Raw genomic sequence first — 16,237 nt, forward strand, 5'->3', positions numbered from 1 at the left:
TCCCCAGTGGCCGCTACAGTGAGTGCGCAGAACACCAGATACACACCTCTATCAGGCAGGCCCCAGTAGCTTCTTGTGTGGGCGCTCACGTATTGCGCTGGCGCGAGTGCTGGCAGGGAAGACAATAATGTTGTCTTCCCCCACCAAGTGGTCGGCAGCCAATGGAAGGGCAGATATGTCTCGTCATAGCCGTGTCCCCCTCCCCCCCCCCCCCCGTTGTCTTGGCCGCGCCCATCGCTCCCCTACAGACCGCAGCTTTTATCTGTGCACGCGCCATGGAGGTAGCCAGGCGTGCGTACAGCGGTACACACTGGGGCCGTAGCGGAGGCATAACGTTGATTGAAAAGGACTGCCTCATTTGGGGTTAAAAATTAAGTGCACTGCCTGTTTGACCGAATGTTCAGGGTTCAGCAAATAGGATGGAGAACATTTTAGACTTCTCCATGACACCAAGGTTAAACAAACAAAGCAAGTGGTAAATGCAGAGGGGGGTGGGGGAGAATCTGATTCAATAAACGGCCAAATGGTCTTCTAACCATTTACCGATTAGTTTGTCCTTCTAGATTTAAATAAAGAGCATGCTGTACACCATACCGGAATGTATTTGACACAAGTAGAGTCCCTTCTCTGTATAACAATAGACTGCAAAACCTTTAGCCTGTACAGTTGTCCAAATCCAACGTTTTCACATGCAAAGAGAGTGGAATAACTTAGTCATTCCCTGGGTCACTGAACAGAAGTTTTAGGAACAAATTGTGCTATGCACAGTGCAGAAGGAATTTGGCATTTGCCGATTGCTAATGGCAATACATCATTGGGATCCAAATGCTGCTAGTGGAAAATGTACAGTCAGATAAAAATAAAATATGCAAGCTTCGTGCAGAGCAGACATTTAGGAAGGGTTCTGAAGCCTTGTGCACCAAGTTTTAAATGCATTATTATGTACAACGCGGAAGCGAACAGACTGATGTAATGCTATATACCACACATTTTATATGGATGTCTTACTTGGCTGCTATGAACAACATAGCAACACGCAACACACAGCACACGCCTTGGCTCTTGCTGTAAATTCTTTCAAAAGCCTGGATAGAAAATGGAGCTTTTGGTTTATGTAAAATAGAAAGCGCTTCCTACCCATCATGTCTTGTTAACAGAGTACAGAATTAGAAGTATTAGTTGTCATGTTTTGTTGCTTGAAATTCAACCGTTCAGCTCCCTACTCATGCTGTTCACACACTTATTTGGCAGCTTTACAAATGACAGAGTATTTGGCTCTGTAGAAGGAGAACTGACACTACAATCCCTGGTGCCATCAAACTGGGATACTGAGACTTCTTTCATCAAGGACGTGGAGTTAGACAGGGCTGCAGCCCGAGTCCCACACTTTAACATATACTTCAATACGCTGGCAGCAGCCCTAGAATCCTCCTCGGCACCTGGGCTCCCCTTGGCTGGCACAGAGATGACAGCAGGAGCAGATTGTCTGCGTAACCAACCGACCAGGGCCTCCAACCAAATTTGGCGATACTAGAAAAATTTTCAGCCAGACCTGGCCACCCTCTGTGATTTTACACAAAACCTGAATAATAGTATTCCAGAAAGAAAAGAAAAAACACAAATGTAACCAAATCAGAATTCACATTGAATGACAATACACTGGAACAGACCGCGAGCTACACATACCATACCGCAAAGTGGGGGGAGATTCGCTGCAGGGGGCATGGGGTTTGCAGAGGCCCCGCACGCTTCCCGAAGGCATTTAAATTAATGCAGTGGGAGCTGCAAGGCCTCTGTAAACTTCTCCTTACCTTGGTTCAGACGCTCCTGGTGATGCGTCGCCATATGACGCCGCATTGTGACATAATGACGCCAGGACGTCAGAACCAAGGTAAGCGGGGGGGCACAAGGAGAGGGGGACAGACGGCAGGGGGGCACAGGGAAAAAAAACGATTGCACTCCCCTGTTCTATGCATTAAGAAAACAGCTGTACCACCTCAAACCACCACCACTAAGAGTTTGGATGAAAATCTCCCAAAGCATCACTACCCCAATCCTTCTGTATGGCAGTGGAGGTATGAGGTCCTGCGACATACCCAAACTTTACAAAATGGGATACCAACCCCACCGCAATACTCCATATGGAATTATGCAAACACTTTCTCCAAGTACACAGGAGTACATCAAATAGCGCGTGCCAGGCCGCTTTCCTCTACTGCTCACTGTACAGAAGAGAGCACTGATATTTGGGCTAAGCAACAGCCACCCACCGTCTTACTGCTACAGAGCAATGGGAAAAAAAAAACACGAGTTCCTCACTAAACCCTGTGCCATCAAACAACTTGTCCTCTCACTCCCAAAATAAAACCACACACAGAAGAACTATGTGGAAAAATGATATCCAGCGCTCAAAGAAGCTGGAAACCTACCACAGCTTACAAAGAGAACACACCTTGGCACCCTACCTACTGAAGGCAAAGCAGAGAAAAACCTTGTGCCAGTGCAGAAGGAGCGCCCACGGCTTGGAACTGGAAACAGGCAGACACAGTACTGGAAGCCCAGGGAAATAAGACTGTGCCAGCGATGTGAGCTACGAGAGCTAGAAGATAAAACATTTCCTGCTGTGCTGCACAAAAATACTCTGCACTTGCATGCAGATACGAGCGGTCTGCAGTGAGAAATGGGGCGGGTTGAAGAAACGGAGGGTGTGATGCGAGGAGTAGGGGGCTAGCTGATCACTTCGGCACACCTGGGTTGTCAGCCATCCGCGTGAGCAATTGGTTAACCAGGGGGGAGGAAGGAGACGCCCGTTGCCAATCTTTGTATTCATAAAGTCCAGAAAATGGTGCTCAGCTAAACAGACCCTCCCACGCACTATAATGCAGTATAATAAATGCAGGCAGGATGGTTTTAGACTAGGTTGGAACAGGCACAGGCAGTCATAAATAACAAAAAAGTAATGTTCTCAGCCTAGTGAGACATCCCGCAGTACTCACAATGTTGGCAATAATCACTGTAACAAGGTATATCCATGGCGGAATGAAACGCCTACACCATATAAAAATAAGCCCAGTGCTAATACATAGATCTGCCTTGATGTGTGCCTCCTGTCCTTCATGAGTCCCAGCCAGTCCCAGGTGTGCAACCCGTAACGATAAATCCAGAAGTTGAAGATGAAAAACGGAGCACTAACCAATGCAAATATCACAAGGTGGCCCCGTAAAAAATATATTTAGTGAAGTCTCAGACCCATGAAAAAACAATTGCACACCTACCTACAAATGCGCTTTATCAAGGTGAAGGAAAGCGCACTTATGGCGTGAAATATGTAGGTGTGTGCATTTGTTTTTCCATGGGTCTATGAGACTTCAATAAATACTGTATATCTTTTTACAGGGCCACCTTGTGATATTTGCATTGGTTAGTGCTCCGTTTTTCATCTTCAACTTCTCAATTTTTGTATTATACTGCAATATGTACAGCAGGCATACATTTATAGGGGTAAAATGGACTGAAGCAAAAAGGTGACATGGTGTTCATTTGCATGCCATTACCCAGAATCCTTGGCTGCAGCGGAAGCACTGTATGCTAAGAGATAATGGGGACAGGCAGGGTTGCAGACCTGTCAGAGACATGTGAATGTGCTCACACGTGATTTGTATGTGCTGTAATAATATACAAATGTAGTCTAGTGGTAATAATCCTCTCAACTTCAACTCTTCCACCGTGGGCATTAATGGCCAGATAATGCCATGACCCAAGGGGATTTTTACTTAAAAGTAAAATACCAGTGACAGTTACTTTTTTCTGCAACTAGTTTACAAGTAAACTACCCAAATGGCTAAAATATTGAGAATCTAGGCCATGGGTGGGCAAAATACATCTCGCCACAGGTAGGGACCCCTGCTCTCCAAACCCCTCCCCCCTTGCACGGCGGCAGGAAGAGCCGTGGCCGACGCAGGTGGGGCCAAACATGGAAGTTAGGCAACTTTCGTAATCACCGCTTGGGTGGGCCCCCCTCTGCCGCCACTGCGTTAGTACTCAAACCTCAGGACTCTGGAATGGAAGACGAGGGGAGGGGGGGGGGAAGTGAAGGGAGTAAGAGAAAGGGGGGCAGCGTGGGGGGGGGAAGAAGCTGAGGAGGGGAGCGTGTGGGGGGAGAAGTTGTCGAGGAAGGGAGCGTGTGGAGGGAGACGCTGGCGAGGAGGGGAGCGTGTGGGGGGAGAAGCTGGCGAGGAGGGGAGCGTGTGGGGGGAGAAGCTGGCGAGGAGGGGAGCGTGTGGGGGGAGAAGCTGGCGAGGAAGGGAGCGTGTGGGGGGAGAAGCTGGCGAGGAGGGGAGCGTGTGGGGGGAGAAGCTGGCGAGGAGGGGAGCGTGTGGGGGGAGAAGCTGGCGAGGAGGGGAGCGTGTGGGGGGAGAAGCTGGCGAGGAGGGGAGCATGTGAGGGGAGAAGCTGGCGAGGAGGGGAGCGTGTGTGGGGGAAAAGCTGGCGAGGGTGGGAGCATGTGGGGGAGAAGCTGGCGAAAAGGGGAGCGTGTGGGGGAGAAGCTGGTGAAAAGGGGAGCGTGTGGGGCAACACACTTGAATCAACATTGCGTGGCACCCAAAGCTCGGAAAGTGGCCCCCTAACCAAAATAATTGCCCACCCCTGATTTAGGTACATCAAATAAGAACGCTGTGCTTATATCTCATTATGATTCATTATACCTACTTAGCAAAACAACTGGCATTTAACTAAAATAAGTCTGGGAACATGGGAGCGTGTGGGAGAGAAGCTGGCGAGGAAGGGAGCATATGGGGGGGGAACTCATTATCTGACGGAGTGGATGTCAGAGCAGGTAGCTAAAAATCACAAAACAGAGCCAACATCATCCGCCTCATCTCATTTTGACCCAGATGCACAAAATAGTGCCAAGCTTTAGCACGCCTTTACTCCTATACATATTGTGCTTAAGGGGAAAAAACTGAACATGTGCTTATTTGTATATGATGGCTTATAGAGGGCACTGTAGGTATAATCATTGGATTCTGCAAGCCACAAATTAACCCCAATAGTATGTGATTGTCACTTTATTATTGAACCCAGATGGGTATTCAACCCTTCATATTGCAATACACTCCCATGGCCATCTCTTCCCTTTCTCGGTTTTGATTAGAAACATGAATTTTTATACATTTTGTACGAACATGTGATAACTTGTTATTAGGAAAAACCATTCCAAGTTACAATAATATAAAAATTGCTATTATAAACGTATTAATAATAATAATAATAATAGCATGTTTTTGTATAGCGCTGCTAGTTATACGTAGCGCTTTACAGAGACATTTTGCAGGCACAGGTCCCTGGTTACCGTGGAGCTCACAATCTATGTTTTTGGTGCCTGAGGCACAGGGAGATAAAGTGACTTGCCCAAGGTCACAAGGAGCCGACACCGGGAATTGAACCAGGTTCCCTGCTTCAAACTCTCAGTGCCAGTCAGTGTCTTTTACTCACTGAGCCACTCCCTCTCCCCAGTATTAGGTCACTGTTCATCCCCCAATGTACTGCTGTATAATATGCCCGCACCTTTGAAGACAGTAATATTAAATGCAGATGATATATATTAAAGAGATTCAGTGACAACAGGCCTGCAGTGGATTACAAAGAAGTTTACTGCCGGCACCTCTGGCAGCAGATTATAAAGCACACACAAACTGTCAATGTCTGAAATAAAAAATGCCAGTACATAATTATGTATTTTTCATTGTTGGATAGCAACCCATGCTCAATCACATTTAAGCCAGGACTGTAGCCAAGCACACAGGGCATTAAAAGCAAACCTGTCAAGAATGAAAAGTCTGTCTCTGGTTGCTGGGGATTTATCATCCTCTCAATAACCACGGATATTTTCCTCAGCGCTGAGGTCATCATTGAAAATGGAGGCCGACGCACGGGAAGTAATCAATAAGGCAATTTTAGTATTGCAGTGTCATATATAATGTACTTAGCATTTACTTCAACTAAATGGGGTGATAGATAGATAGATTTATATTAAAAACACACACACATCTTTCATAGGACTATTCTTAAAACCAAATCAGTAACAAAAGCCTTACTAGTAAATCCTGCCACTGACCGAACTTTAGTTGAAATGCGAAGATTCAGTTGTCCTTGACTGAAATATGGATTTATAACCAGGTTTTTTTTTTTGCAGAAAAGAGTCATTTCAGAGCAATCTCTTCCTGTTCACTTCACACCCTTTGCTGCTTTCTTAGTGATATGATTTGGGATCTTGGGTCACTACGTTAGTTGACATTTTTATAGAAATCAGTTTGGCTGATGAAAAATCCTCTAAATAAAATTTGCCACAATATTAGCGGTGTGCTTAAACACACACACACACACACACACACACACACACACACACACACACACACACACACTTTTTTCCTGAAGCAAGAAAACAACACAGGCGATCTCTTCCAGTTAAACCCTTGGTTGCTAGAGGGGCCAGCATCACATATGTATTACTGCTGTCTCTCGGCCAACCAAGGAGTTAAAACAGGGGTGGCCAACTCTAGTCCTCAAGGGCCACCAACAAGTCAGGTTTTCAGGATATCCCTGCTTCAGCACAGGTGGCTCTGTGGCAGACAGCCACCTGTGCTGAAGCAATGATATCCTGAAAGCCTGACCTGTTGGTGGCCCTTGAGGACTGGAGTTGCCCACCCCTGAGTTAAAGGGAAGGCCAGCCGAGAAAGGTTGAGGAGGGATTTTGCGCACACCTCAGTCTGAGCCTCTTCCAACAAGATGACCTCTGAACAACTATCTGGAAATCAGACTTCTAGTACTTTCTTTTCTGTTGCACCACAGAACCTGGAAACTCCTGTGGTTGCTTTAGTCCATCTCGTTATTCTACTTTTGCAATGTTTCACGTGATTGCACTTATTTTTCCAATAATCGTGCATTCTTAAGCAGGCATTTTCCAACCATGCTGTTCAAGAGCCACCAACCTTTGAGGAATCTCAATGAGTCACATCACTTTTGAAGAGAATCCCCGCTTTAAGGACACTCACTTTAAGGACACTCGCGAGTAAGGACATATCGCCCGATAGGCAAACGGCACTTTGCGCATGCGCCTGTCAGCACGTCCTGCACACCAATACCGGCTCCCTACCTGTACCGAAGCTGTGCGCAAGCGGGGAGGCTATAGAGCCTGTTACACATGCGTTATTTACATCAGTTCTGCACGTATAGGACGATTGCAGTACAGTACATGCATCGATAAGTGGGAAAAAGGTAATGCTTCACTTTAAGTACATTTTCGCTTTACATATATGCTCCGGTCCCATTGCGTACGTTAATGCGGGGTATGCCTGTAAATGAATAAAAACGTATTGTTTCCAATCTTCTATTATTACAGTCAGTGCAAGTTGACAACCGAACAGATGGGTAATTTAAACTATTAACTGATGTTGTGTTGACTTGGGAGGTGCAACATTTTAATAGCTTTCTTTGACATCGCTAAAACTGACAAGATGACATCTGATTGACAACATTTTATAACTCTCTCACAAGCGCATCAGAACCGAATTGGAGTTTCTTATAAACGAGCCCAGGGGCCCCTGCTGGCGACTCAGTGTCAGGCTTTTAAGCATGCAAGCGGCGTATTCGCTCAGATTTGGGCATTTGGTCTGTCCTTGGGGACTTTACAGATGCCCGAGTTCCTAGTGTTTTATTTTAGAATACATGGATTAAAATTATCCGATGCATATACAAAACGGGCGGTCTTAACAACTAATTTGTGATTGCGACCCACAAAGCGTGAAGTTAGGGACTGGGAACCCGTATTTCCAAACACAGAGCGATGAACCAAAGCAATCATCAGCAATTAATTGTACGCTGTATTCCCAGGAAGCATTGTACATTTTCTAAGGGCGTTAAAAACACAGCCTGTGGGAACAATGCAACTGTGCAAAGAAGTTTTTAAAATGATTCCAATTATTCCTGCTCTTCACAAGCAATATGTGCGCATCATTAGGTAGCTAAGAAAAGGTCTAATTAACGCGCAAACCTTCACACTTTTGTAGTTTAAAGATATAAGGATCATCTTTCACAGCAGAAATCCTACACTCGTAGGTAATGAAACCTCTCGCTTTCCCCTATTTGTCTGAAATATAATTCCCTGTGTTGTTCCACCTGATCATTATGTAGCACTGAACCCAGTTATACAAGCGACACAATATGTGTGTGTATCGTCTGCAACAGTGCATGCTGGAATTTATTCATCTAAATAAATATTTTGATAAATGCAGATCCCCTCCTAATCGTTTTCCTTTTCGACCATATTTGCAATGAGGAAATGCTTGTCCTATTGTAGGAAAAATAGCACTTAATAATTACTGCATTAACTGCAAGTCATCCTTTACTAAATGAAAGATGCTAATGGTTTTAGTAGTGCTGGGTTGTTCATGCTTACATGGTACTTCTTGGGTATTGTTGATTCATGCTTTTACCTATAATGTGCATATTACTTTGATCTATTGTAGTCATTCATTTTGAACAGCAGATCCATCACAGTCTTAACCCTTTGGATGCCAGAGGGGCGTTCAACGGCAACGCTCCGCAATGCGTTGCAGCCAAAGGGTTAAAAGTAGCACTGCAAGTTTAAGCCATTATACGAAAAAGCAGGTTATTTTTTGGAAAATCCTTAAATTAAGGTATTCCCATCCTTTCTTAAAAATCGGTAAACTAATATTTGTGGATAGATAAAAATATGATAACTAGTGATATAAATACTGAGTGTCTCTCTGAAGCCCCATCGCCGGAAACCCTTCCACACCGTTCTGATTCATAATAGTGTTGAATCCTGCGCTATTGCTTTAAGACTTTAGTACAATTGTAGGGTATATAAACAACAAAACAGGTAGCGCTAACCGCAATGTGTGTGGTGTAGTAACTATTACCTTATATATTAAAACTATACATAAGGGGCTGCCTAGGACACAAAGCCTGACCCCCTGGTCAGGAAAACAGTATGGACAGGGAATAGTTCCGTGGGCGCCTATAAAATTTTACCACTATAAAGGATATACGAAAACCAAGCCTGTTGGTTGTGAAGATTGTTGATCCTCACGGTGGGCTTGAAAACAAAGAGAAAGCACTGTTGTGCTTTCTCTTTGTTTTCAAGCCCACCGTGAGGATCAACAATCTTCACAACCAACAGGCTTGGTTTTCGTATATCCTTTATAGTGGTAAAATTTTATAGGCGCCCACGGAACTATTCCCTGTCCACAATTGTAGGGTATGTATAGAAGTCTTAAAGCAGCAAGTGTTGGTCTGTCCTAATACCCAATATGAAACACATTACTCCACTTAGCTGCAGCAAAACAGGTCATTTATTTTCTCCCTTTTAATGCTGTTACATTGCTTTGCAGTGCATTTGCAGGCCTCCTCCATCAGCAAAGAAATGAACTTGCATTTTGGAAATGCAGATTTACAGACAACCTTGGGAGGTCATGTGTATTTTATAGTTGCAAAACAAATTGACAAGTTTCCAGTGGTGCTGTAGGCTACAGCCGGTAGCACCATTTTCCAGCCGGTTTTGCTGATAAGAACTGGTTATATTGTTACTGTACTGCTGCTATAACCCTGTAAAGGGGGCAGGTAGACACTGGAGGGGTTAATTAAAACCGATTTGTTCACTTGCCCTCTCACCCTTAAAATTCTAACATGCAGCACGTACCTCTCTGACCTATAGCTCAGGTAACAATAAATAATGGGGATTTCCCTTTTTCTAGTTAAGTCTATTACCCTACCCCAGGGGTGGCCAACTGCAGTCCTCAAAGCCACCAACAGGTCAGGTTTTAAGGATTACTCTGCTTCAGCCCAGGTGGCTCAGTTGTTGACTGAGCCGCCTGTGCTGAAACAGGGATATCCCCAATACCTGATCTGTTGGTGGCCCTTGAGAACTGGAGTTGGCCATCCCCGCCCCAAACGCTGATCCTACCAACAAGCAGATGGGTTTCAGACGCCGCTGGTAGATTCACAATTATCCAGTCTACAGAATGCCTTCACAGGAAAGCGCTGGATAAACTTCCCCACAGTAATTCCCTATCACTGCAGCAACAGCCTGGGAAAAAAAATGCATTTGTGTCACGCATTCCGCCTCCTTGTCATTTACTAAATGTGGACATCTTTTTAACCCTGTTGCTGCCAGGGTCTGCTCTGCATCTTTAGCTGGAAGCAAATGGGTCAAGATATATCCCGTGAGAGCAGAAAGGTGACAGTCACCCAAACAGTGATAAACACCCACGAAAAGTAACTATGTCACGCTTTATTGTTGCATTGCCAGAGAGACCCGCAACATAAAACCCTTTGGCACAGCATAAGGTAAAGCATGGGCCAGCTAAGGTATTAACCGTGTCAGTCAGTGCTGGTTTTGTAGGTCTTCTCCCATTATGCTGGGGGTGCTGCAGGTGCGGAATTATGGTGATTAACCCTATGGTTGCCAAAGTAACTGAAACGCATCACTTTGTAAGCAGCGATTTCACGTCACCCCGACTCCGCCAGTCCTTGGCTTCCCCAACTCTACTTCCCATTAACATCTGATTTGTAGGGTGTAATGCAGGGGCCCCAAACGCAGTTCTCAAGGGTCACCAACAAGCCAGCTTTTTATGGATATCCCTGCTTCAGCACAGGTGGCTCAGTCGAAGACCTGTGCAGAAGCAGGGATATCCACAAAACCTGGCCTGTTGGTGGCCCCTGAGGACTGAGTTTGAGACCCCTGGTGTAATGTATACAAGGTAACCTGCTCAGTGTTTAAGATATAGGCAACCCACTCACATTCTGGTCATCTTTACAAATTTGGGTTTCATTTGCCCCATCTTTCATAGCGATTTGAAGACAGGTTTATACGCCTCAAATTTGACTAACCACAAATTTCTTTATGTTTATATTTTTTGATACTAAAACCAAATATTCACAATGGAGTACGACTCCCAAAAGACAAATTAGACCCCAGCAAACATTTTAGGTTTAATGGAGCTTTTTTTTTTTTTTTTACGATTGATTCCTATTCCTCGTCGGGAATACACAAGAAACTAGGATATTGCACACTATTTATTCTCTGTGGGTGTGGAGCAACCTACAGTACTTACAAAATATACATTAAATATATCATTTAAAAAAAATGTCAATTATATAAAAAGTACCCAACTTTGCAGAAATAACTGTGCCAGCAATTATTAACCTCTTTCCAAAAATTACATTTGCACTTAATTCAATGTAAAGCACCCCCACTTTTTTTTTTTTAAGCACAGGGGGGGGTGCAAATATATTTCTATCCCCTGGCGGTTAACCCTTCAGCTGCCGGGTGGGTAATACAACTCTTTGCAAGACGGTGGCTGGCAGGAGAAAGGTTAAGTGAACCAACCCCAAAAACCCCTTCCCCATGGAAGGCAAGAAAGATGTCCAATGAATGATTACCATGGCAGAACTGGAGCAGGGAGGCGGTGTCATAGAGGCTGTTGTAGCTGGAGAACCCGTCCTCCATGCCGAGGGATCTTTTCTTGACTTCTCCTTGATGTCTCTTTCCCTCTCTCCTCCCTGGGATGCGTTATCCCTCCTTCCTCTCTCCTTGATACCCCTCCCCACACAGCCCCTCTCTCTCCGGGGGGTCAGTGAGTGCTGCCTCCTCCCGGGGGTACTGTCTCCGGCCTGCAGCCGCCCTCGGTTACCATGACAACCCAGCTCCCCGGGGCCGGCTGCTGCGCTGCACCCTATATGGGGGGCCACAGTTGGAATGAAGAGATGCCCCACGCCACCCACAGCACTTCCCCCCCCTCTCTCCTCCCTTTTACTCCGCTCCCTCCCTCTCTCTCTGGCTCTTCCCCCGCGAATAATTCGTCCTCCCTACTTCCCACCCTGCCGGGAAACTGTTCAGCCGCTGCAGTGAGGAGGGGAGTGGGCGAGGGGGGCTGGGTTGCTGTCGGGATGGGGACTTGAACTTGCAGTGTCTCCGCCCCCCCACTTCCCGGCTGAGACGTCTCAGGCAAAGGGAAGAGCTGCCATATTAACCCTGGCAGTGCCTATGCAGCTCTGGTTAAACCCCCTTGCGCTGCCAGACTGCTCTGTAGGGGGTAGACTGCAGGGGTCTCAAACTCAGTCCTCAAGGGCCACCAACAAGCCAGGTTTTCAGGACATCCCTGCTTCAGCACAGATGGCTCAATCAGTCCATGCTTCAGCACAGGTGGCTCAATCAGTGGATTGAGCCACCTGTGCTGAAGCAGGGACATCCTGAAAACCTGACCAGTTGGTGGCCCTTGAGGACTGAGTTTGAGACCCCTGGGTTAGATCATTGGGCATTATTAGTATTCCTATTGATGGAGGGGGGAGGGAGCTCTATAATTTTTTAACTAAAACAAAGTGTGTGTGTGTGTGTGTGTGTGTGTGTGTGTGTGTGTGTGTGTGTGTGTGTGTGTGTGTGTGTGTGTGTGTGTGTGTGTGTTGTGGATGGCTGAGGATCTTCAGTTCACACAATACAGGCTAGGTGATCCTGCAATATACACACATGGAAGTGTAAAAACATGAGCAACAGGCAGGCTCTCCAATGACTTAATAAAGATTGCATGTATTCGATGTTTTCGGTTCCGAACCGAAATGTCGAATTAATACAATCTTTATTATTCATAAGGCAGCGTCCATAGTGGAACGCGCTAGCATTCCGTGCTTCCTACTCCCGGCGTCGCGCTTGCAAAACAAACTTGTTTGTATTGCGAAGCGCCGCTCTCCCTGTAGCACATGCGCGCACTATGCATTGGCGTCTCAGTGTTCGATTCTGCGTTTTTGCAAGTGTGTGTGTATGTATATATATATATATATATATATATATATATATATATATATATATATATATTCTCAGTGCAGTCGCTCAATAAGGAATGATCGACCCCCACCTAATTTTCCTTCCAGATCTCCCTAATAGGAACATGATGGCGAAAGTGTGTTGGGGGAAATACTATTTTCTACTTTCACTCCCAGGTTTAAGGCTCCTATCCCTCCCTTTAAAAGAACCACAACCCTCATCCCTTGATTAACCCCGCTTCAGTGGTATAATGCCCTACAATAATGCCTGATTTGCAAGATTTACCACGCCCCCTCTTTAAGTACCCTTTAAGTACCCTATGAGAATGTGATGATTCTTATGTGTACATATATTTCATCAAATATAATAACAATTAAATAAATTGTGTTAGATTGGACATGTTGAACTGACTGACCAGGGAAGAAGTACCTGCTTACTTCAGTTGTGTGTGGTTTTCAAGCAAAGGGTTAAAGAAACCATCCCCTCCTTCTACTGTCCCTTCAGTTCCTCCTCCCTGACAAGTAACCTTTATCAGAGTTGGTATTCCCTTTCAAAATACAACTCCAGCCACTGGTCTGTAAAAAAGTGGGAGGGGTGGGATCAGCTCAATGAGAGACCAGTAGCAGGCGAGGGGAGCTGTCTGCTTCATGTGTGTGTCTGGGAACAGCCTGAGGCTCAATATGGCACTCATACTGCCATATATAAGCTTGGGCTGTGTGGGGTTTGTATGCAGGAAGCTACAACTAACCCCATGATAACAACGTTCTAAAAGCTTTTGGGGCTGGAAGAATAACTCATTGTTTCATCAACTTTTGTTTTTGCTGCTACTGAGTTCTGCGTTGCTTTGGGTGCAATCGCTGCACATGGAATACAGAGATGTGCCATTGAGGGGTTAATATTTCCCTTCAGCAAAAACAGCGCTCAACCACTGAAAATCAGAGATATTCGGGGGTTGCACGGTTAAATAAATTGTAGTTTAAGGAAAAAGTTCGCACAATTATCAGTGAGAGAGCACTGAGATTTTTGGGGGCCCTGATGTTAAAATGAGAGATGTGATCTATCTGAATCTCCCCTTAATTAGCAACTAGTGGGAATCTGGAATATTATATTCACTCACTAGCATGTCAGCCCTGTTTTGACCGCTGTAGGTATACAACGGAAGGGGACTTTTAGCCGCAGGCCGTTTCGGCCCTGAGGTAGGTGATTAGCATTAGAATTAGGGGTTAAGCATTTTAGGGTAAGAGGGTTGGGTTTTTAGGGTAAAGAATGAAGGTTTGGGTTTTACAGTAAGGAGTTACGGTTCGGGTTTTTAGGGTACGGGTGGTTAAAGTTATGGCTTAAGGTTCTTCGGGTTACGGGTAAGGGGGTGTGGGTTTTAGGGTAAAAAAATTAAGGTTTGGGTTTTAGGGTTAGAGGATACATTTACCTGCGACAACGAAATATCCCGGCGGTGAAATGGCTGTGGCTAAAAGTCCTAGTCTGGGTATACAGTCCGATGCAGGTAAAGCTTTAGAAGTTTAAAGTCATGCTTGATACAACCTTATAGTGCAACATGTCCTCTGCCAAAGTTTGAACCTGTACAGCTGCTTTAAGCTATGCACTTTATCTGCTATTATAGTTTGTAAATATATATATATATATGCTATTGCCAGCCTATTTGTCCAGTAATAAACATGGCTCATTTACGCACATCATGAAAGTAACTGATTTTTTCTTCATAAACGTACATGTAACTGTATTTTACTATTTCTTCCCCTGCATGTAAGATACATACTAATCATTTCGACACAGATCTTTTTGCTCTGTCACCAGTTTAGACTTGGTGGGGATTTTTGCCACATCACTGCATCAAACACACTCCATGATAAAGCACATGTGCTCTGCAAACACTCCCTAACTCCTATCTGCGCACTTTCCAAATGATCTCAAACAAGTACGGGGAGCAAAAGCGCATGATCCACACATACGAAGAGATACTGTCACGATAAATTTATGTAAGGCTGCGCGCATGGTGCGTGGCGTCACGCTCACCTGTAGCTGGAGCGATACACGGCCTGTAGGATTGCGAGACAGGGGGTGTGACAAGGGCGTTCCCGGAGCGGATCATCCCTCATTGGCTGAACCACGCATGTGACCCGGCCATCGCACCGCAAAATCACTTATTTGATTCCTCCCGCGCCGCGATCATGCGGTCTATGTCTACACTCATAGCCTAACGGCATTTTGATCGCGCTGCAGCGCTTACCATTGACGCGCCTAAAAGTTAACGGTTGTGTGCAGTAGGGGGGTTAACTTTCCTACTAAAAGAACTCTTTTTATTCTGTTCCTCTGGCGTAGCAGGCCTGTCTCATAAAAAAAGCTAGGGATCCATGGCTTAAAATGGCAAACGATGAAAGAAATGCATTCAGTTTATTCGGGAACTAACCGTAACTAACTGTTTATATTAAACTGACAAGGACGCGATGATGAGGTGCATGCACCCATAGGGATACTCATCATCCTATTGTACCGCGCTGCAGAATAAGTTGGGCGCTTTGCAAGTAAACAATAATAATATACACACATGACCAAGGCTGATGGAAAGGCCACTGTATCCTGTATCATAAGATTAACATTAATTAAGATTCATGTTTGGTACAATTCTCAGTGATGTCGGGTACAAATCTGTAAACGACAAATTAATTTGGGGATTATGGAAAGAGAGTTATGGAGTGTTTTATACTTGCTGACTAACTTGGAAATTAAATAATTACCTTCTCCCAAAGCATCTAGGCAAAAAGAGGAATTGACAAATGGGTGACAGACCACACCCCACAGGCCTGTCAGCGATCTCATCAGGAGTTCTTCTCTCATTAGAGTGTGATCTCCCCCCTCAAGTCAGATCCAATTAGGGGAGCATATTGGGTGCGTGGATCTCATATCTTCTCATGATCCCTCAAAGGATCCGTTCCTGTTACAAGACTTTCGCTGGTAATGTATAGGTTTCCTGTTTTACTCCTTTCAATTATAAAAACTGCCTGACCCTATGTTCTGTATGGGATTTTATCATCCTTTCTCTGTAACCAGCACTGTATACACCTTTTTGTAATATTAAATCTAATATGTAATATGTACTGTCTTTTGAGCTCTAATCAAATGTATTACCTTTTGAAGAGAGTGCCCTCATTTTTGGACATTTCCCTATTTTATTTATAAAATATTTTACCAGGAAGTAATATGAAACAGGGACTGAGGACACCTTGGGTGAAGCCAGGGTTGTTTAACTCCAGTGATCAAGATCCCCCTCCCCCCAACAGGTCAGGTTTTCAGGAGATCCCTGCTTGAGCACAGGTGGCTCAGATTGAGCCACCTGTGCTGAAGCAGGGACATCCTGCCAACCTGACCTCTTGGTGG

The 16,237-nt window shown here is 45.1% G+C and overlaps 1 protein-coding gene across 11 annotated transcripts in view; it reads right to left on the bottom strand.

The window, feature by feature from the left end:
* The window catches only part of EML1 (EMAP like 1), a 100,069-nt gene that overhangs the window by 41,013 nt on the left and 42,819 nt on the right, over nucleotides 1-16,237 (bottom strand). Inside the window, exon 1 of one of the 11 annotated variants that reach the window (XM_075615101.1) lies at nucleotides 11,467-11,806. The exons of the other annotated variants lie outside the window; for them this stretch is intronic. Coding sequence (XP_075471216.1) covers nucleotides 11,467-11,533 — 67 coding nt within the window. The 5' untranslated portion in view covers nucleotides 11,534-11,806. Of the gene's footprint in view, nucleotides 1-11,466; nucleotides 11,807-16,237 lie in introns of those variants that run through there. 11 annotated transcript variants of the gene reach the window in all.

The sequence above is a fragment of the Ascaphus truei genome, chromosome 9 (assembly GCF_040206685.1).
Source record: "Ascaphus truei isolate aAscTru1 chromosome 9, aAscTru1.hap1, whole genome shotgun sequence".
Taxonomy (NCBI): domain Eukaryota; kingdom Metazoa; phylum Chordata; class Amphibia; order Anura; family Ascaphidae; genus Ascaphus; species Ascaphus truei.